General features: G+C 44.2%; 1 protein-coding gene across 1 annotated transcript in view; it reads left to right on the plus strand.

The window, feature by feature from the left end:
* The window catches only part of LOC109872624 (protein kinase C-binding protein NELL1), a 424,089-nt gene that overhangs the window by 14,798 nt on the left and 387,812 nt on the right, over window positions 1-21,479 (plus strand). Inside the window, exon 3 of the mRNA XM_020463927.2 lies at window positions 12,895-13,045. Within this exon, the coding sequence (XP_020319516.1) occupies window positions 12,895-13,045 (151 nt within the window). The remainder of the gene's footprint in view (window positions 1-12,894; window positions 13,046-21,479) is intronic.

A 21,479-nucleotide genomic window follows, 5' to 3' on the forward strand; every position in this document is an offset into this window, starting at 1 on the left:
GTCAAATCTTTTTAGTTTCCTGAGGGGGAATAGGCTTTGTCGTGCCCTCTTCACGACTGTCTTGGTGTGTTTGGACCATTCTAGTTCGTTGTTGATGTGGACACTAAGGAACTTGAAGCTCTCAACCTGCTCCACTACAGCCCCGTCGATGAGAATGGGGTGGTGCTCGGTCCTCCTTTTCCTGTAGTCCACAATCATCTCCTTAGTCTTTGTTACGTTGAGGAATAGGTTGTTCTGGCACCACCCAGCCAGGTCTCTGACCTCCTCCCTATAGGCTGTCTCGTCGTTGTCGGTGATCAGGCCTACCACTGTTGTGTCGTCTGCAAACTTAATGATGGTGTTGGAGTCGTGCCTGGCCATGCAGTCGTGGGTGAACAGGGAGTACAGGAGGGGACTGAGCACGCAACGCTGGGGAGCTCAGCTACCTGGGGGCAGTCTGTCAGGAAGTCCAGGATCCAGTTGCAGAGGAAGGTGTTTAGTTTCAGGATCGTTAGCTTTGTGATGAGCTTTGAGGCTACTATTGTGTTGAACGTTGAGCTGTAGTCAATTCTCACATAAGTGTTCCTTTTGTCCAGGTGGGAAAGGGCAGTGTGGATTGCAATAGAGATTGCATCATCTGTGGATCTGTTTGGGCGGTATGCAAATTAGAGTGGGTTGAGAGTTTCTGTGATAATGGTGTTGATGTGAGCCATGACCAACTTTTCAAAGTACTTAATGGCTACGGACGTGAGTGCTCCTGGTGTGTTGTCATTTAGGCATGTTACCTTTGTGTTCTTGGGCACAGGGACTATGGTGGTCTGCTTGAAACATGTTGGTATTACAGACTCAATCAGGGACATGTTGAAAATGTCAGTGAAGACATCTGCCAGTTGGTCAGCACATGCCCGGAACACACGTCCTGGTAATCTGCCTGGCCCCACAGCCTTGTGAATGTTGACCTATTTAAAAGTCTTAACCCTAACCCTATGTTGACCTATTTAAAAGTCTTAATAATGCCCTAACCCTAACCCACAGAGAGCGTGATCACACAGTCGTCCGGAACAGCTGATGCTCTAATGCATTCCCCAGTGTTGCTTGCCTTGAAGCGAGCATAGAAGTGATTCAGCTCGTCTGGTAGGCTCGTGTCACTAGGCAGCTCGCAGCTGTGCTTCCCTTTGTAGTCTGTAATAGTTTGCAAGCCCTGCCACATAAGACGAGTGTCGGAGCCAGTGTAGTGAGATTCAATCTTAGCCCTATATTGACTCTTTGCCTGTTTGATGGTTCGTCGCAGGGCATAGCAGGATTTCTTGTAAGCTTACGGGTTAGAGTCCCGCCCCTTGAAAGCGGCAGCTCTACCCTTTAGCTCAGTGCGGATGTTGCCTGTAATCCATGGCTTCTGGTTGGGGTATGTACGTACAGTCACTGTGGGGACAACATCCTCAATGCACTTATTGATAAAGCCAGTGAAAGATGTGGTCTACTCCTCAACGCCATCGGAAGAATCCCGGAACATATTCCAGTCTGTGCTTGCAAAACAGTCCTGTAGTTTAGCATCTGCTTCATCTGACCACTTTTTTTTATAGACCAGGTCACTGGTGCTTCCTGCCATAATTTTTGCTTGTAAGCAGAAATCAGGAGGATAGAGTTGTGGTCGGATTTACCAAATGGAGGGCAAGGGAGAGCTTTGTGCGTGTCTCTGTGTGTGGAGTACAGGGGATCTCGATTTATTTTCCCTCTGGTTGCACATTTAACTTGTTGATGGAAATTTGGTAGAACTGATTTAAGTTTCCCTGCATTAAAGTCTCTGGCCACTAGGAGCGCCGCCTCTGGGTGAGTGGTTTCCTGTTAGCTTATTTCCTTATACAGCTGACTGAGTGTGGTCTTAGTGCCAGCATCTGTCTGTGGTGGTAAAAAACAGACACAAAAAGTATAGCTGTAAACTCTCTAGGCAAGTAGTGTGGCCTGCAATTTATCACAATAAACTCTACTTCAGGCGAGCAAAATCTAGAGACTTCCTTAGATTTCGTGCACCAGCTGTTGTTTACAAATATGCACAGATCCCCCCCCTCGTCTTACCTGAGTGTGCTGTTCTTTCTTGCCAGTGCAGCGTATATCCCACTAGCTGAATATCCATGTCGTTATTCAGCCACAATTCCATGAAACATAGGATATTACAATTTTTGATGTCACGTTGGTAGGATATTCGTGTTCGTACCTCGTCTAGTTCCAATGATTGCACGTTGGCGAGTAGTATTGATGGTAAAGGCAGCTTTCTGTGTCTCTACCTGTGTCCCTTCCTCTTGCAAATAACAGGGATGTTGGCCCTGTCGCGTGTTTGGAGAATGTCCTGTGCGTCTTGCTTGTGGAAGAAAAAATCTTATTCTAACTGAGGTGAGTGTTCACTGTCCTGATATCCGGAAGCTCTTTTTTGCCGTAAGATACGGTTGCAGAAACATTGTTGTTAAGTTGGGCGCCCGTAAAACTGCTGCCATTTCTTCCGCCGCTATTTTAAGACAAAGGGCAGGATGTAGATAATGGGGCCCAACATAGCCCTTTACACTCGTACCCGTATGTATACAGGTTGAAAATGGCAGATTTGGACACTGATAAATGCCCAAATTGGACTGCAGTGGCTGTACAGTTACATGCTAAACATGAGATCAGAGCTTAGGGTCTCCGCTTCACAGCTCTTTATGGGTTTTGACTGACAGACATTCTGAATTTGAACACTGTGGACAACAAGACGTTGCCCCTATCCATCCAGCTAATTGGGCAACCTTTGCAAATGTTTTGTTGTCTGACTGAGGTAAATGCTGTCAATTACAAGAACAATGTATTTTGAAAGATGAGACGTTGAGGATTATATTAAGTACCGCTTTGATGACATGCAAGTAAGCCAAACACCCTTGAGTCTAAATGTGGTCTTCACATTTCCGTATCATAAAACTCAAGTAGTAAACAGTGTCAACATCTATCATCACTATGTTTGATGTATAGTTGCAAGATGAAGTGATGTTATACTCTGGGTTGTCCTGAACAGAATTAGCCTAGGTTTGTTGTATTGTGAGTACAATTTGCTGCGGACCACACATCTGAATGCACTCATGACTCCATTCTATGCTCACCAAAATTCTGATCTGCTTCTGTGAATTGCCTTGTCAAATACCTAACATTGCAAGATCACATTTCATATTTAGCTAGACATGTTGGCAATAGAACAAGCTTTCAAATTATGCCTACCTGACCCAGATTGTGATTTCCAATGGACCATTTTGGGATTGCGTAAATTACAACAGTAATTGTGTAAAGGCAGGGAAGCAGGGCTGTGTTCTAAACAAAACAACTACAATAGTGCTTGCTCTAGGCCCTCAATGGCACAGCTCGAAGAGCTCAAGAAAGCACCTTATAATTGAAGACTCTTCTTTGAGTCATAAAAGTGTATTGAAAGGTGTGTGGCTACTTGGAAACACTAACTAGGCCTCTCACTCAAACCCTTGAATATTTTTGCTGTCTTATGTTGCACATTGAACATTTTCCTTAGATATTCTTATCACGTTACTAAGTGTATCCAGTGTATTTTCAGATTTCATTATCATCAAATGCTGCAAAAAGAACACAATATTTAAAATGCACATAAAATCAGTTTGGATTCAGTCTTGTGCCAGGTGAACTTTTGTGTCCTCATCTTTAGTCTAATAATTTTCACAATCCAAACTGCTCCCTTTTAATTGCTACCATGGTTATGCATATGCTTTTCATATCTCTTCTGTAAGAAACATTTCAATTTAGCCCAATCCATATAGGCCAATTCCCACAAGTGTGATAGGTTAAGGGAGATGGGATTACAGTATATTTGGGATTACAGTATATTCAATCTGACACCGTCTCACTCTCCTTTCCTCTCAGAGTTGGATTCCTTGTTTAGTTTACTTGTCTCACAGACATTCATTGACTAAAGGACCAGGGACCGTATGTATAAAGCTAGCTTAGAATCAGTTTTCCCCTGTCCATTGAATCGTATTCATTGTGATCTTAAAGGCTAAACTGATCCTAAATCAGCACTCCTCTGAGACGCTTGATACATATGGCCTCAGATTAGTGATACATTATTATCTGCTATGAAGTGAATCTGGCCAGCTGGATTGGTATGTGTTGGTGGTGACTCAGACAGTGGCCTAAAAAGAAGGGACTCCATCAGTCTCAGCCAGTTTCTCACTACATTGGCAGGATTCCTTCTCTTCTCCTTGACTCATCCTTCCATCAGGGCACCATAGCAGTAGACACTATGTAGGGGGACACACTGGCCATATCCAAAATCTGTCTTGCCTACTACTTACTAAAACTACATAGGCCTATTATGTAGTAATCGTACTACATACCATTTAGAACGTAGCCTACTGTTTAGTAAAAACGAATGCTGTAGACAACAAATATCAACACCCGTCATGAGAATGGATAATCTAATGCACAGATGTGTTGATTCACATCATTTGTTCATTTAGGTACAGCGAGTCTCCTTATCTGATTATCAGATGATTATCAGCTGTTGTCAAACACAAGTGACTCAGAAAATATGATTTTCTTCCTAAAAAGTGTGTAGTGAATTCTAGTAGATAAAAAGTTGAACATCCTGGCATTTAAAGCATACTCGATTTTCACATAGTTTAATACTATTTTTGCATACATTATTATATTCCTACTATTTAGAACACACATATTGGTATTCGGACACGGCCACTATCTGTCTGAAATTACACCCTATTCCCTACATATAGTGCACTAATTTGACCAATGAGGAGGCTATTTAGCTCAACTGGGCAAAATAAAAATGCATTAAAAAGAGTGCACTATAGAGAATAAGGTGTAATTTGATATTTGAACAAAGCGAACCACCACATTTAACCACGCGAACCACCACATTTAACCATGGCAAGGTGACTGGAAAAATGGTTGAATACAAACAGAGTACTTATTCCCTCCATAAGGCAATCAAACAGGCAAAACGTCAGTGCAGAGACAAAGTGGAGTCGCAATTCAACGGCTCAAACTCGAGACATATGTGTCAGGGTCTACAGACAATCATGGATTACAAAGGGAAAACCAGCCACGTCGTGAACACCGAAGTCTTGCTCCCAGACAAGCTAAATACCTTCTTTGCCCGCTTTGAAGAAAACATAGTGCCACCGAAGTGGCCCGCTCCCAAGAACGGTGGACTCTCGTTCTCCATGGCCGACGTGAGTAAAACATTTAAATGTGCTAACCCTTGCACGGCTGATGGCCCAGACGGCATCCCTACCCGCGTCCTCAGAGCATGCGCAGACCAGCTGGCTGGTGTATTTACGGACATATTCAACCTCTCCCTATCCCAGTCTGCTGTCCCCACTTACTTCAAGATGTCCACCATTGTTCCTGTACCCAAGAAAGCAAAGGTAACTGACCTAAATGACTATCTATCATGAAGTTCTTTGAGAGGCTAGAGGGAGGAGGTGAGGGCCCTGGCGTGGTGGTGCGAGGAAAATAACCTCTCTGACAACGTCAACAAAACGAAGGAGCTGATGGAGGACTTTAGGAAACAGTAGAGAGAGCATGCCCTTATCCACATCGACGGGACAGTAGTAGAGAAGGTGAAAAGCTTCAAGTTGCTCTGCGTCTCTTCAACCTCAGGAGGCTGAAGAAATTTGGCTTGGCCCCTAAGACCCTCACAAATGTTTACAGGTTCACAATTGAGAGCATCCTGTCAGGATATATCACCGCCTGGTATGTCAACTGCAGTGCTTGCAACCGCAGGGCTCTCCAGAGGATGGTGCGGTCTGCCCAACGCATCACCCTGCCTGCCCTCCAGAACACCTACAGCACCCGATGTCACAGGAATGGCAAAAAGATAATCAAGGACATCAACCACCCAAGCCACGGCCTGTTCACCCCGCTACCATCCAGAATGCGAGGTCAGTACAGGTGCATCAAAGATGGGACCGAGAGACTGAAAAACAACTTCTATCTCAAGGCCATCAGACTGTTAAATAGCCATCACTAGCCGGCTACCACCTGGTTATTCAACCCTGCACCTTAGAGGATGCTGCCCTATGTACATGGACTCACTGGTCACTTTAATAATGGGTAATAATTGATTTGATTCGTAGTATACTATAGTAAATACTACAGCATACTACAGCCTGCAAAAACACTACAGTAAATGTAGTATTTTTTTTATGTGGGTCAGTCAGTCAGTGTCTGTGCCTGGTCCTGTGCCAGTTATAACATGGAGGCTGAGTGGAGAGGGCACGGCGGATGTGGATCACATCGGCAGGACTCTGGCACCAACTGAGAGAGGTTTACAAGCCTGCCATGCGGGGCAGCCACTATCTGAACTTGTCCAATTATACTGAACAAAAATATAAAACGTTAAATGCTACAATTTCAAATATTTTACTAAGTTACAGTTGATATAAGGAAATCAGTCAGTTTAAGTAATTTCATTAGACCCTTATCTATGGATTTCACATGACTGGGATTACAGATATGCCTCTGTTGGTAACAGATACCTTTAAAAAAAGGTACGGGCGTGGATCAGAATATCATTCAATATCTGGTGTGACCAGCATTTACCCCATGCAGCGCGACACATCTCCTTCGCATATATTTGATCAGGCTGATGATTGTGGCCTGTGGAATGTTGTCTCCTCTTCATTGGCTGTTCGAAGTTGCTGGATATTGACGGGAACTGGAACACGATGTTGTACACGTCAATCCAGAGCATCCCAAATATGCTCAATGAGTGACATGTTTGGTGAGTTTGCAGGCCGTGGAAGAACTGGGACATTTTCAACTTCCAGGAATTGTATATGGATCCTTGCGACATGGGGCCATGCATTATCATGCTGAAAAATGAAGTGATGGTGGCAGATGAGTGGCTTTTTAATGTCCCCATCACAAGTTGCACCTGTGTAATGATCATGCTGTTTAATCAGCTTCTTCATTCACCTGTCAGGTGGATGGATTATCTTGGCAAAGGAGAAATGCTCACTAACAGGGATGTAAACAAATTTGTGCAAAACATTTAAGAGAAATAAGCTTTGTGTGCGTATGGAACATTTCTGGGATCTTTTATTTTAGCCCATGAAACATGGGACCAACACTTTACGTGTTGCGTTTATAGTTTCTTCAGTGTAGAAACACTCGATTTGGTGTTCCATTGCACTACGCTTTGAAGCATTTTGTTACTATGTGCCCTAATGAACACGTCCATGACCTGTTTTGCGTGTCTCATGTGCCTCATAGATGGAGATTTTGCTGGTGTACTTGCAAAACGAGTTTGAGTTTGTTAGTGGACATATCCTCCTAATGTTTCAAAGATTTGCTGTGTTGAACGCACCTCTGGGTTGGGACCGCATCCAGGTAAATGGGTGACATCATTTTTCTTGTTTAATACTGAGTGTGTGTTAATCTTTACGTTGAATAATGCATACGATGCTATGCCTTTCTTTGTCATTAGAGAAGGCATTCATTGAAAAAGAGAATCATATTGGTGAATGTTGAAGGAATTTCATTCATCTGTTTTAATTCCCAATTAAAATTAAACACTCTGTCAATTCATAAGAATTTGTAAGACCCTTATTTTATAGGAATGGACAGAGTCCGGTCTTAAAAGTCAAGTAACAGCCTTTATTCAAGAGAGTACTGAGTAAATACACATTTTACCACAGGTTATAAACTGAAAATGACGTCAGCGTTTTCTAAATGTTCCGTCCCTTCTTGACACTGGTAGAAAGGCCCTATAGCTCTCAAGCCTTCCCTCCTCGCCTAGAGCCAAGGTCAGTCAGTGTAGATAAGCATTCTAGACAGTCTGGAGATAGTTCATTCATTTGTACCAAGGAACAGACCGTCATTGTTCTAAACTCTTGACTACATTCACTACATTATATTCAATACTGGGAGCAACAGAGAAAATTCATACTGATCAACCAAGATGGCATAGCAGTTCAGACGTCTTTTTGTCCTCGTCTTGTCGTGTCCTGTATATATATATATTTACAACTTTTTTCACATACATTTTATTTTTATTTTCCATCAACTCATCTTCAAAACACTCTCCTGCAACCCGCCTCACCAATTTATATTTATAAAAAAGTATTATTTACCTCAAATCTGTAATCCTCCAAGAAGCTAGCCAGAAACTCCAAGAAGCTAGCCAGAAACTAGCCAGAAGCTAGCCAGGAGCTAGCCAGAAGCTAGCCCAGAAGCTAATCCAGAAGCTAATCAGAAGCTAGTTCAGAAGCTAGTTAGCTTCTTTACTGGCAAATCGTTAGTATTCAGTTTGTGGTCATCAGCTATCCCTTAGCTCGAAAATCTATCGCCAGTTTTGTCGGCTTTCGTCGATTCCGGAGCAGACATCAATTATTCCGGAGCTAGCCAGCTCCGTCAATCACTCCTGAGTTCCATCAATCACTCCTGGGCTGCAGTCACCTATCCGGACCTGTTTTACTGCCTACGCGGAGCCCCACCGGGCCTTCACAACTGGACTGCCGACGTTATCTACCCGAAGGAGATCCGGCTGGCTCCTCCGTCGCGATGTTACCTGAACGCCCATCTGCGGCCTGCTAACCGTTAGCTGTCTTACCGGCTGCTATCTGAATAGACAATCGGACAATTTATTTATTTTTATTATTATTATGTTTTCTTCTTGGGCCTCTATAACTATATCTAATGTTTTTATTTTTGTTGTTGTTGTGTGATTTGGATTAATCCCCTCTACCACACGGAACCACACTAATCTACTGACGGAACGCAAGAGGTGGCTAACAACAGAACTCCATCCTATGCTAGCTTGCTACCGATGGCCTGGCTAGCTGTCTAAATCGCCGTGACCCCCAACCAACATCTCCACTCACTGGACCCTTTTGATCACTCGACTAAGCATGCCTCTCCTTAATGTCAATATGTCTTGTCCATTGCTGTTCTGGTTAGTGTTTATTGGCTTATTTCACTGTAGAGCCTCTAGTCCTGCTCACTATACCGTATCCAACCTATTAGTTCCACCACCCACACATGCAATGACATCTCCTGGTTTCAATGATGTTTCTAGAGACAATATCTCTCTCTTCATCACTCAATACCTAGGTTTACCTCCACTGTATTCACATCCTACAATACCTTTGTCTGTACATTATACCATGATGCTATTTTATCGCCCCCAGAAACCTCCTTTTACTCTCTGTTCCAGACGTTCTAGACGACCAATTCTTATTGCTTTTAGCCGCACCCTTATTCTACTCCTCCTATGTTCCTCTGGCGATGTAGAGGTGAATCCAGGCCCTGCAGTGCCTAGCTCCACTCCTATTCCCCAGGCGCTCTCTTTTGACGACTTCTGTAAACGTAATAGCCTTGGTTTCATGCATGTTAACATTAGAAGCCTCCTCCCTAAGTTTGTTCTATTCACTGCTTTAGCACACTCTGCCAACCCGGATGTTCTAGCTGTGTCTGTGGCTTAGGAAGACCACCAAAAATTCTGACATTTTAATTCCAAACTACAACATTTTCAGATAGAACTGCCAAAGGGGGCGGTGTTGCAATCTACTGCAAAGATAGCCTGCAGAGTTCTGTCCTACTATCCAGGTCTGTACCCAAACAATTTGAACTTCTACTTTTAAAAATCCACCTCTCTAAAAACAAGTCTCTCACCGTTGCCGCCTGCTATAGACCACACTCTGCCCCCAGCTGTGCTCAGGACACCATATGTGAACTGATTGCCCCCCATCTATCTTCAGAGCTCGTGCTGCTAGGCGACCTCAACTGGAACATGCTTAACACCCCAGCCATCCTACAATCTAAACTTGATGCCCTCAATCTCACACAAATTATCAATGAACCTACCAGGTACCTCCCCAAAGCCTTAAACACGGGCACCCTCATAGATATCATCCTAACCAACTTCCCCTCTAAATACACCTCTGCTGTCTTCAACCAAGATCTAAGCGATCACTGCCTCATTGCCTGCATCCGTAATGGGTCAGCGGTCAAACGACCTCCACTCATCACTGTAAAACAGTCCCTGAAACACTTCAGCGAACAGGCCTTTCTAATCGACCTGGCCGGGGTATCCTGGAAGGATATTGATCTCATCCCGTCAGTAGAGGATGCCTGGATATTTAAAAAAAATGCCTTCCTAACCATCTTAAATAAACATGCCCCATTCAACAAATTTAGAACCAGGAACAGATATAGCCCTTGGTTCTCCCCAGACCTGACTGCCCTTAACCAACACAAAAACATCCTATGGCGTTCTGCATTAGCATCGAACAGCCCCCGTGATATGCAGCTGTTCAGGGAAGCCAGAAACCATTATACACAGGCAATTAGAAAAGCCAAGGCTAGCTTTTTCAAGCAGAAATTTGCTTCCTGCAACACTAACTCAAAAAAGTTCTGGGACACTGTAAAGTCCATGGAGAATAAGAACACCTCCTCCCAGCTGCCCACTGCACTGAAGATAGGAAACACTGTCACCACAGATAAATCCACCATAATTGAGAATATTAATAAGCATTTTTCTACGGCTGGCCATGCTTTCCACCTGGCTACTCCTACCCCGGTCAACAGCACTGCACCCCCAACAGCAACTCGCCCAAGCCTTCCCCATTTCTCCTTCTCCCAAATCCATTCAGCTGATGTTCTGAAAGAGCTGCAAAATCTGGACCCCTACAAATCAGCCGGGCTAGACAATCTGGACCCTTTCTTTCCAAAAAATATCTGCCGAAAATGTTGCCACCCCTATTACTAGCCTGTTCAACCTCTCTTTCGTGTCGTCTGAGATTCCCAAAGATTGGAAAGCAGCTGCGGTCATCCCCCTCTTCAAAGGGGGGGACACTCTTGACCCAAACTGCTACAGACCTATATCTATCTTACCATGCCTTTCTAAGGTCTTCGAAAGCCAAGTCAACAAACAGAATACCGACCATTTCGAATCTCACCATACCTTCTCTGCTATGCAATCTGGTTTCAGAGCTGGTCATGGGTGCACCTCAGCCACGCTCAAGGTCCTAAACGATATCTTAACCGCCATCGATAAGAAACATTACTGTGCAGCCGTATTCATTGATCTGGCCAAGGCTTTTGACTCTGTCAATCACCACATCCTCATCGGCAGACTCGACAGCCTTGGTTTCTCAAATGATTGCCTCGCCTGGTTCACCAACTACTTCTCTGATAGAGTTCAGTGTGTCAAATCGGAGGGTCTGCTGTCCGGACCTCTGGCAGTCTCTATGGGGGTGCCACAGGGTTCAATTCTTGGACCGACTCTCTTCTCTGTATACATCAATGAGGTCACTCTTGCTGCTGGTGAGTCTCTGATCCACCTCTATGCAGACGACACCATTCTGTATACTTCCGGCCCTTCTTTGGACACTGTGTTAACAACCCTCCAGGCAAGCTTCAATGCCATACAACTCTCCTTCCGTGGCCTCCAATTGCTCTTAAATACAAGTAAAACTAAATGCATGCTCTTCAACCGATTGCTACCTGCACCTACCCGCCTGTCCAACATCACTACTCTGGATGGCTCTGACTTAGAATACGTGGACAACTACAAATACTTAGGTGTCTGGTTAGACTGTAAACTCTCCTTCCAGACCCATATCAAACATCTCCAATCCAAAGTTAAATCTAGAATTGACTTCCTATTTCGCAACAAAGCATCCTTCACTCATGCTGCCAAACATACCCTTGTAAAACTGACCATCCTACCAATCCTCGACTTTGGCGATGTCATTTACAAAATAGCCTCCTATACCCTACTCAACAAATTGGATGCAGTCTATCACAGTGCAATCCGTTTTGTCACCAAAGCCCCATATACTACCCACCATTGCGACCTGTACGCTCTCGTTGGCTGGCCCTCGCTTCATACTCGTCGCCAAACCCACTGGCTCCATGTCATCTACAAGACCCTGCTAGGTAAAGTCCCCCCTTATCTCAGCTCGCTGGTCACCATAGCATCTCCCACCTGTAGCACACGCTCCAGCAGGTATATCTCTCTAGTCACCCCCAAAACCAATTATTTCTTTGGCCGCCTCTCCTTCCAGTTCTCTGCTGCCAATGACTGGAACGAACTACAAAAATCTCTGAAACTGGAAACACTTCTCCCTCACTAGCTTTAAGCACCAACTGTCAGAGCAGCTCACAGATTACTGCACCTGTACATAGCCCACCTATAATTTAGCCCAAACAACTACCTCTTTCCCAACTGTATTTAATTAATTTATTTATTTTGCTCCTTTGCACCCCATTATTTTTATTTCTACTTTGCACATTCTTCCATTGCAAAACTACCATTCCAGTGTTTTACTTGCTATATTGTATTTACTTTGCCACCATGGCCTTTTTTGCCTTTACCTCCCTTCTCACCTCATTTGCTCACATTGTATATAGACTTGTTTATACTGTATTATTGACTGTATGTTTGTTTTACTCCATGTGTAACTCTGTGTCGTTGTATCTGTCGAACTGCTTTGCTTTATCTTGGCCAGGTCGCAATTGTAAATGAGAACTTGTTCTCAACTTGCCTACCTGGTTAAATAAAGGTGAAATAAATAAATTAAAATAAATACATGTACAGTAGCATAATAGTATTCGGATTAGTCAGTCCTGATTGAAATGTATACATAATTAGTCAGTCCTGTTTCGGTGAAAGTCAGCAGTGTTTCAGGCCGTGCCTCAGGCAATGTGTGTCCCAAATGGCCCTATGCGCCCTGGTCAAACGTAGTGCACAACATTGGGAACAGGTTGCCATTTGGGACGCAGGCACTTTGTCCTCTTTTCCCCTGCTAGCTGATGCCTGACCCTTAACAGGCAGTCAGGATGTCGACTGTGAAAGCGTCGAACATGCCGTTCCCTGATTGCTGTTCTTTCTCTTTTATCCCCCAGATGTGGGGAGAGCAGTCCACGCGCCCGCCCACATCACAGAGAAGGTGGTGGAGCTCTTCAGGAGTAAAAGTGAATTTACCTTCCTGGCTTCCATCCAGCAGAAGACCTCCACGTCAGGAGTCATCTTCTCCATCCATGAATCTGAACACAGGTAATGCATATTTAATCATTTTATTACTGCCTTTTCAGCAGCTACTTTCTCTATCTGCCACCACTATCGACAACTGACTTTCCCAGCTGTGACTCTGAATGGCCCCTGTTGGAATTGAACCCACAGATTACTTCTTGTTGCATTCATTGAGCATTTGCAAGACAAATTTGATCAGCCCGTTGAATATATCAATGTCAGATTACTCTGCTTTTGTGAGTGATGGAGGGAAAGGAGTGGGAGATGTGTAACTTTCTGACTGCATGCTTTTCTGCTTGCATGAATTGGAAAGAAAAAATTAGTTGCTCTCTCTCGAACTGGTAAATGACAGAAGGAAAATCATACTTGAAGGAGGAACAGACAATGTAGTCGTTGATAATCCAGCATTTGTACAAAGTGCACACTGACACGTTGCTTTAATGCTAATTCCCCCTCCAGCCATTTCAAATAACTTCAGTCACAAATGTATATTATCTCTGTATTTTGTGTGTATGTGTGTCTGTTTGTGAGTTGTGCCCTTATTACAGTCAACACACATATACAGTAAGCTCCAAAAGTATTGGGACAATGACAAATGTGTTGTTATTTTTGGCTCTGTACTCCAGAACTGTGGATTTGAAATGATACAATGAATGAGAAAGTTACAGAGGCATAAAAATAATACCCCCCAAAAATGCTAACCTCCCCTCATATTGTAATGGTGAGAGGTTAGCATGTTATGATATTTCATTCATTCAGGATTATCCATAATCATGGTAGCATCCACATTAATGTATAAGTGTTTAGAAACATATATTCTTATTTACAATAAAAGTGTCTCGGCCTCCTGGTTGGCGCAGTGATCTAAGGCTGTGCGACCAGAGACTCTGGGTTCAAGCCCAGGCTCTGCCACAGCCGGCCGCGACCGGGAGGCTCATGGGGTGATGCATAATAGGCACAGCGTCGTCCGGGGACAGGGAGGGTTTGGCCGGCAGGGCCGGCAGGGATTTCCTTGTCTCATCGCGCACTAGCGACTCCTGTGGCGGGCTGGGCGCAGTGCACGCTGACCAGGTCGCTAGGTGTACGTGTTTCCTCTGACACATTGGTGCGGGCTGGCTTCCGGGTTGGATGTGCGTTGTGTCAAGAAGCCGTGCGGCTTGGTTGGGTTGTGTTTTGGGGACGCATGGCTCTCGACCTTCGCCTCTCCTGAGTCCGTACGGGAGTTGCAGCGATGAGACAAGACAGTAACTACTACCAATTGGATACCACGAAAAAGGGGTAAAAAACATTTAAAATCTCAAATGACACAATACATTATTTACCATTAATTTCTATTGGACACAAATAGAAAATACCCTAAAATTAAAGCTGACAGTCTGCACTTTAACCTCAAAGTCATTATATCTTTAAAATCCTGGAGTGCTGGAGTACAGAGCCAAAACAACAACAAAAATTGGAGCTCACTGTATTTTATCTTGAGAAGAATATATTGGAATGTAACACAGTAACATAGAAAGGATATTTTTCACAAACTATTGCTGAGTGTGCATGTGTGAAACACCCTTTGGCAGCAATTACAACTGTCTGTCTTTTTGGGTAAGTCTCTAAGAGCTTTGCACACCTGGATTGTGCAATATGTGCCCTTTATTATTTTCAAAATTCTTCAAGCTCTGCAAAGTTGTTGTTCATTGCTATACAGACATGTTTAAGTCTTGCCATATATTTTATAGCAGATTTAAGTCAGAACTGTAACTCAGACAATCAAGAACACTCACTATCTTCTTAGTAAACAACTCAGTGTAGATTTGCTTTTATGTTTTAGGTTATTGTCCTGCTGAAAGGTGAATTTCTCTCCCAATGTCTTGTCGAAAGGCTTTCCCCTAGGATTTCTCCATTCCATTTAGTTTTATCCTCACTGTAAAAAATGCTGGGTTACGGGCCTCCCGAGTGGTGCAGTGATCTAAGGCACTGCATCGCACTGCTAGCTGTATCACTAGAGATTCTGGGTTCGAGTTCCGGCTCTGTTGCAGCCAGGCATGACTGGGTAAACCATGGGGCGGTGCACAATTGGCCCAGCGTCATCCGGGCTAGGGGAGGGCTTGGCCAGCAGGGATGTCATTGTCCCATCGCACACTAGTGACTCCTGTGGCAGGCTAGGTGCAGCGCACGCTGACACGGTCGCCAGGTGTAAGGTGTTTCCTCTGACACATTGGTGCGGCTTGCTTCCATGTTAAGTGGGAGTTGTGTCAAGAAGCAGTGGCTGGGTTGTGTTTCGGAGGATGCACGGCTCTCAACCTTCGCCTCTCCCGAGTCCGTATGGGACAAATAGTGGTGGACAAGGAGGCCGACAAGCAAAGGGTGGAGAGGACCCTCTCCTCAGGGAACTCAAGGGTGGCCTGGCAAGGGATTAAATCCATGGCTAGTACCCCCCACATAGGCAGGGGAATAACCAGTGCTGACCTTGGGAGACTTGAGGGCCAGAACATGGCTAATGAGCTGAATGTTTTCTTCTCAAGATTTGAATCTGACAACTTTGTGTCAGAGGTAAAACAAATGGAAGCATCATTGCAAATGTTTGAGAGGGTTGTTGTTAAACCTCTTACAGCTCCCCCCTACTTTGTGCAATTTCCGCCTGAAGACATACCCAAATCTATCAGCCTGTAGCTCAGGCACAGAACCAAGGATTTGCATATTCTTGGTACCATTTGAAAGAAAACACTCTGAAGTTTGTGTACATGTGAATTGAATGTAGGAGAATATAACACAATAGATCTGGTTTAGATAAAACAATTTAAAAAAACATACGTTTTATTTTTGTATCATTTTTAAAATGAACAAGATAAAACAAACATTTAGATAGGATGATGGGGACAATTTCAGTGAAAAATATAAGAGGGCAACAGTACTTGTGCAAAGTTTCAGAATGATAACTTCCAAAATGAGTGTGCTACATGACATGTATCATGAAGTCACCCAGGTGTCCCACACAAGTAGCCCAAATGTACCCAAGTTGACAAATTGGTGAAGGTATACATTTTGAAACAAATTACTACATACAAAATACCAAAATGGTATTCTAACACCCCCCCAAAAAAATAACATAATAATAATAATAATTATTGATTAAAAATTATATGAAAAAAATAATATATATATACATTTACAAAATAACATGGGTAACTATTTACACACTTTCAATATTTGGAAGACCCTCAGTCCTCTATCAAATCAAATCAATTTATATCGCCCCAGCCTAAAACCCCAAACAGCAAGCAATGCAGGTGTAGAAGCACGGTGGCTAGGAAAAACTAGAAAGACAAAAACCTAGGAAGAAACCTAGAGAGGAACCGGTCTATGAGGGGTGGCCAGTCCTCTTCTGGCTGTGCCGGGTGGAGATCACAGTGGTTGTAGAGGGTGCAACAGGACAGCACCTCAAGAGTAAAAATGAACAGTTTAGGGTTCCATAGCCGTAGGCAGAACAGTTGAAACTGGAACAGCGGCAAGGCCAGGTGGACTGGGGACAGCAAGGAGTCATCATGCCAGGTAGTCCTGACGCATGGTCCTAGGACTCAGGTCCTCCTCCGAGAGAAAGAAAATAAAGAATTAGAGAGAGCATACTTAAATTCACACAGGACACCGGATAAGACTACCATTCGGAGTCAGTGTCACTGTGAAAGAAAATGTTCAGTTAGAATAGTTTCACATATGAGCCCTGTATCAACAGGTATAATAAACAGATATATATATAGAGAGTACAGGGAACATAAGGTTGAATATATTATTATGACCTGCTAGATCTACTGTCTCTTTTAAATTATGACATTTCAGCTAGATCTACTGTCTCTATTATATTATGACAGACCAGCTAGATCTACTGCCTTTATTATATTACAACAGACCAGCTGTATCTACTGTCTCCATTTCACTTTGGCCATTGATATGGTCCTGCCCTCACCTCAACAGCCTCAAGTAGGCTATTTCATGTAGGTTGGGTGGGGCGGCAGACACACGCATCTCACATTTCATGACATTACATGTTATATATTGCTTCTAATTTACAATTAAAATTACATAATATTTTATATTATTTATTTCAAACAAGGGCATTAGCATGATAAGAACTTAACAAAAAATATTCCTCCACAATCGCTAATTGAATCGTCCTACAACAATCTGTCTCTCCTTCCCAATCAATTTCCCTGACTTAGTCGCCACAATGATTGATATATAAACAGCTGAATCTGCGTGTTTACCAAACAATGCAGTGCGTAATATGTTTTTCTCCTTCCGGTATGAAACTTCAATAGCGAATGACTCACTTTACACTGGATCTTACAACATGGGTTGGTCTTGCAACACATAAACATGGCGTATTGCCGTTTACCTCAGCTCATTGGCTATCTACCCAGCTAGATTTCAAGACGATCAGTGGTCATTGGGTTAAAAGACAGTAAATCAACGAAACAGCGGGCAAATCATTGGTGCACAATGATGTCATGACTTGTCGTCTTCAAATTGGTTTCTTTCAGTCAATACGTCCCGCGAAATGGCCCATCAGGTTTGATTGTGTTACAAACAAACCAGTTGATTGCAGTGAAACCAAACATGACTGGAAAAGTCACGTTCTGTGTGGGTTATTCACCTGGAATGTGTCGTCGAAAATGGAATGAGACGGAATTCACGACACAAGCTGTTCACAAAATGTTTTGTGTTAGGCTATAAAAACGAATTTTATCAAACAAAAGATCATTCATTGTGTAACAATGAGCATTGGAATTGCAAACAGATGAAGATCGTCAAAGGTAAACCATTTATTTTAATGCAGTTTGTGATTATGTTACGCCTGTGCTGGTTACATTTTTAAATTTTTTATGGGGCTCTATGCTCAGATAATTGCATCGTATTCTTTCGCAGTAAATCCTTTTTTAAATCTGACAACGCAGTTGGATTAGCAAGATTCTAGGCTTTCGATACATGTGAGACACTTGTATTTTCATGAATGTTTAATATGACTATTTATGTAGCGATCACCGTATGTTGTGGAATTTCAGCTAGCGGGTTCCGTGGCCAGAGGGGTTAAAAAGGCTGATGTTTTGAAGTTATTCAGGGGATGTAACGCACACAAAAGCCCAGGCCCAGACAAAATATGTGTTAAAGCTGTAAGAACCGACACTGGAGATGAGAAGCAGGTACGGAGAGTTGAACAATTAATTTAGCACAGACATGGAACAGGACAGGAACAGGGTCAGCACCGGGTAACAATGACATACGAACGTTAATGCAGAAGCTGGGAACAGAGTGTTGGAACAGACAGATAAAGGGGAGGTAATAACACCTGAGTCCAGGTGAGTAATGATTCGCTGATGCATGTGACGAGGGAAGCAGGTGTGCATAATGATAGTGGCAGGAGTGCGCAATGCAGGGCAGCCTGGTGCCCTCGACCGCCAGGGAGGGAGAGCGGGAGCAGGTGTGCCAGTATCCCCCCCTCTAGGGGCGCCACTCGGCTTCCCATCTGGACGGGCCTGATGGGCCGGCCAAGGCATGGGCGCTGGATCAGCCGGCTGCAGAAGCCAGACGAACCGTCAGAGGCGTAGGAGTCTGGCGAACTGGCAGAGGCGTAGGAGCCTGACAATCCGGTTGAGGTGTGCCAGCCTGATGAACCCACTGGAAAGTGGGAGCCTGGTTAGCCGGCTGAGGCGTAGACGCCTGGCGAGCCGGCTTTGGTGTAAAACCCTGGTCATCCGGCAGAGGCCTGACGTGGGATGAGCGCTTCCCAAAGCCAAACGGGGCAAGAAAACCTCTCGAGCCAGCTAGGGCGTGGAAGCTCAATGAGCTGGCTTAGGCACCCATGGTTTCATCAGCCCAGCAGAGGAGTTGATGATGTCATTCATCATTTTTGATGATGTCACTCTCCTCAACATGGTACTTCCTGAGCCCTCGTTCACAGCGGGTCAAAGTAGGTCCCCACATGTCAGAGATACACACCACCAAAACAGGCTCTCCTCAGGGATGTGTTTTGTCCCCACTCCTGTACATCTTACACTCTAATAGTTGTACTAGTTCCCATCCAGACACCTCGTTAAGTTCGCTGATGACACTGCCTTGATCAGCCTGTTGTATGATGACAAGGAAAACCATGGCCCGGTCCTAAATGACTTTGTAGAGTGGTGTGATGATTCACACTTGGTCCTCAATATCAACAAGACCAAAGGCTCACAAGCCACCCCTTGTATCCTGACTTTGAACTACTCCCCTCTGGGCACAGGTATAGGAAAAACAGAACTAGACAATAATTTGTGCCAGGTGTGATAAGTTAAGTACATGTGCTCTTGGATAGCACAACATTTCTGCTCCAGGGACTGAGACATTTCTCACCATTGAACTGCCCAATACAACAGCCGGAGAAGGGGATGGAGAAGTCCACCCAATTCTACCCCTCACAAATTTCATGGAACCTTTCACATGCCCACGAGAAGCAGGACAGCGTACGCCCGCAGCTCCCGGTAGTAGGTCCAGACCTGCCACAGCAGGAAGAGACCCGTCAGATCCAGAGAGAGGGAAAGGAGGGAAAGGAGACAAACTCGACGACGAGGCCGCTGTTGGAGTCAGCGCAGATGGAGTCAGCACAGCTGTCACAGATACAGGCAGATCCAGCAATGAAGGCAGAGGTAGATCAGGCACCAGGGCAGCGAAGCTATTCTTCATCTTGATCTGCTCCAGACCTCTCGCAGACACTCTAATCCATTTAGCAGCATGCCGCTACCTTCGGTTTGCACAACTTGTGACATGGGACCAGCACTATTGGAACAAAACCTCTTGATGTTCTCCATCTACTCCAACACAAGATGGAGGAGGAGAAGCAGATGGAGACAACTTCCTTGGTAGGAAAGTTCCTTGGCACAGGCCATTCGGATAGTCCACTTTTCATAATAAGTTCAGGCAGAATTGAAATTGGCTTGCTGAGGATAGCCACTTCATTCCTGTGCATAGTAGGAGGGTGCGCGCCTCAGTGCACATAGAAATAGGCTACATGGCCTGCACTCCAGAACATTGAATAAGAGAGGATTTTTTTTAATGTATGCATGAGTTGAAATATCATTAATAATCATTAAGTCTGAGTAAGAAGAACCAACATTGTAGAACCAGTTTATTGGTTTCCAATTGGGTAATTGTATGGTCCTGGGGGCCAAGTGCTTATAAAATGCAGACCTACCTGTTTGAGCTCCTGTTAGACAGATTCAATGTGGTTTCTCAAGGGGAGGCTGTACAGTCTTGCCCTCGACCTGTAATGTCTGCTTCCAACTCACACTCTCAAACACGTAGATCCCCTGAATGCATCTCAAGTTCCATCCCACTTTCCAGCTCACACTCTCAAACACATACTGTAGATCCCCTGAACACAGCTCACTCTCCAGATCCCAATCACCTGAATTCTGATCACCTGTTCACACACCTGTATGTCATTATCACTCCTATTTAGTTCAGTTCTTTGCACCCCATCATTGTGAGGTATTGTTTGTTTTGTGACACACTTCTAGTCGGAGCGCTGGTTTTCCCGCAATTGAATCCGCCTGTGTATGATAGTTTTTGCCTGCCTCGCTAATGACGCCTTCTGCCTATTCCCTGCCTGTACGGATTTCCTGCTATCAACCGATTGCCTGATCTCCCAGACGACATTACTAGCCTTTACCCTGCCTGTACTGTTGCCTTTTTGAACCTCCATGTATGAACATCTGCCTGCCCGTGGACCCAGCTACCTGCTTCCTCCTGTGGTCCTTTACAATAAACACCTGATGTGCCCTGCGCTTCAAACCAGCTCTCTACAAGTGTCCATTCAGATGGGACAGGTTAAGCCTGATACAAAGGCTATATGTTTTGGGCTATTGCCTGTGAATATTTGGTAAATCTACTAGTATATTTTCAATGATATGGAGCTTTCATCATTGGATCACAAAGACCTGTATACGGAGTACATCAACCTTCCTTGCCTTATGATTTCATGCCCTTACAACTGCTGCAAGGTTCATATGTTACAATGATATTGAACAAAAATATAAATGCAAGATGCAACCATTTCAATTATTTTACTGAGTTACAGTTTATAAACTCAGCAAAAAAAGAAATGTTCTCTAACTGTCAACTGCATTTATTTTCAGCAAACTTAACATGTGTAAATATTTGTATGAACATAAGATGCCGGTTCTTGCTGTGAGATGTTACCCCACTCTTCTACCAGGGCACCTGCAAGTTCCCTGACATTTCTGGGGGGAACGACCCTAGCCCTCACCCTCCGATCCAACAGGTCCCAGACATGCTCAATGGAATTTTAGATCGGGGCTCTTCACTGGCCATGGCAGAACACTGACATTCCTGTCTGGCAGGAAATCACGCACAGAACAAACAGTGTGGCTGGTGGCATTGTCATGCTGGAGGGTCATGTCAGGATGAGCCTGCAGGT

This window comes from Oncorhynchus kisutch, linkage group LG3 (genome assembly GCF_002021735.2).
Source record: "Oncorhynchus kisutch isolate 150728-3 linkage group LG3, Okis_V2, whole genome shotgun sequence".
Taxonomy (NCBI): Eukaryota; Metazoa; Chordata; class Actinopteri; order Salmoniformes; family Salmonidae; genus Oncorhynchus; species Oncorhynchus kisutch.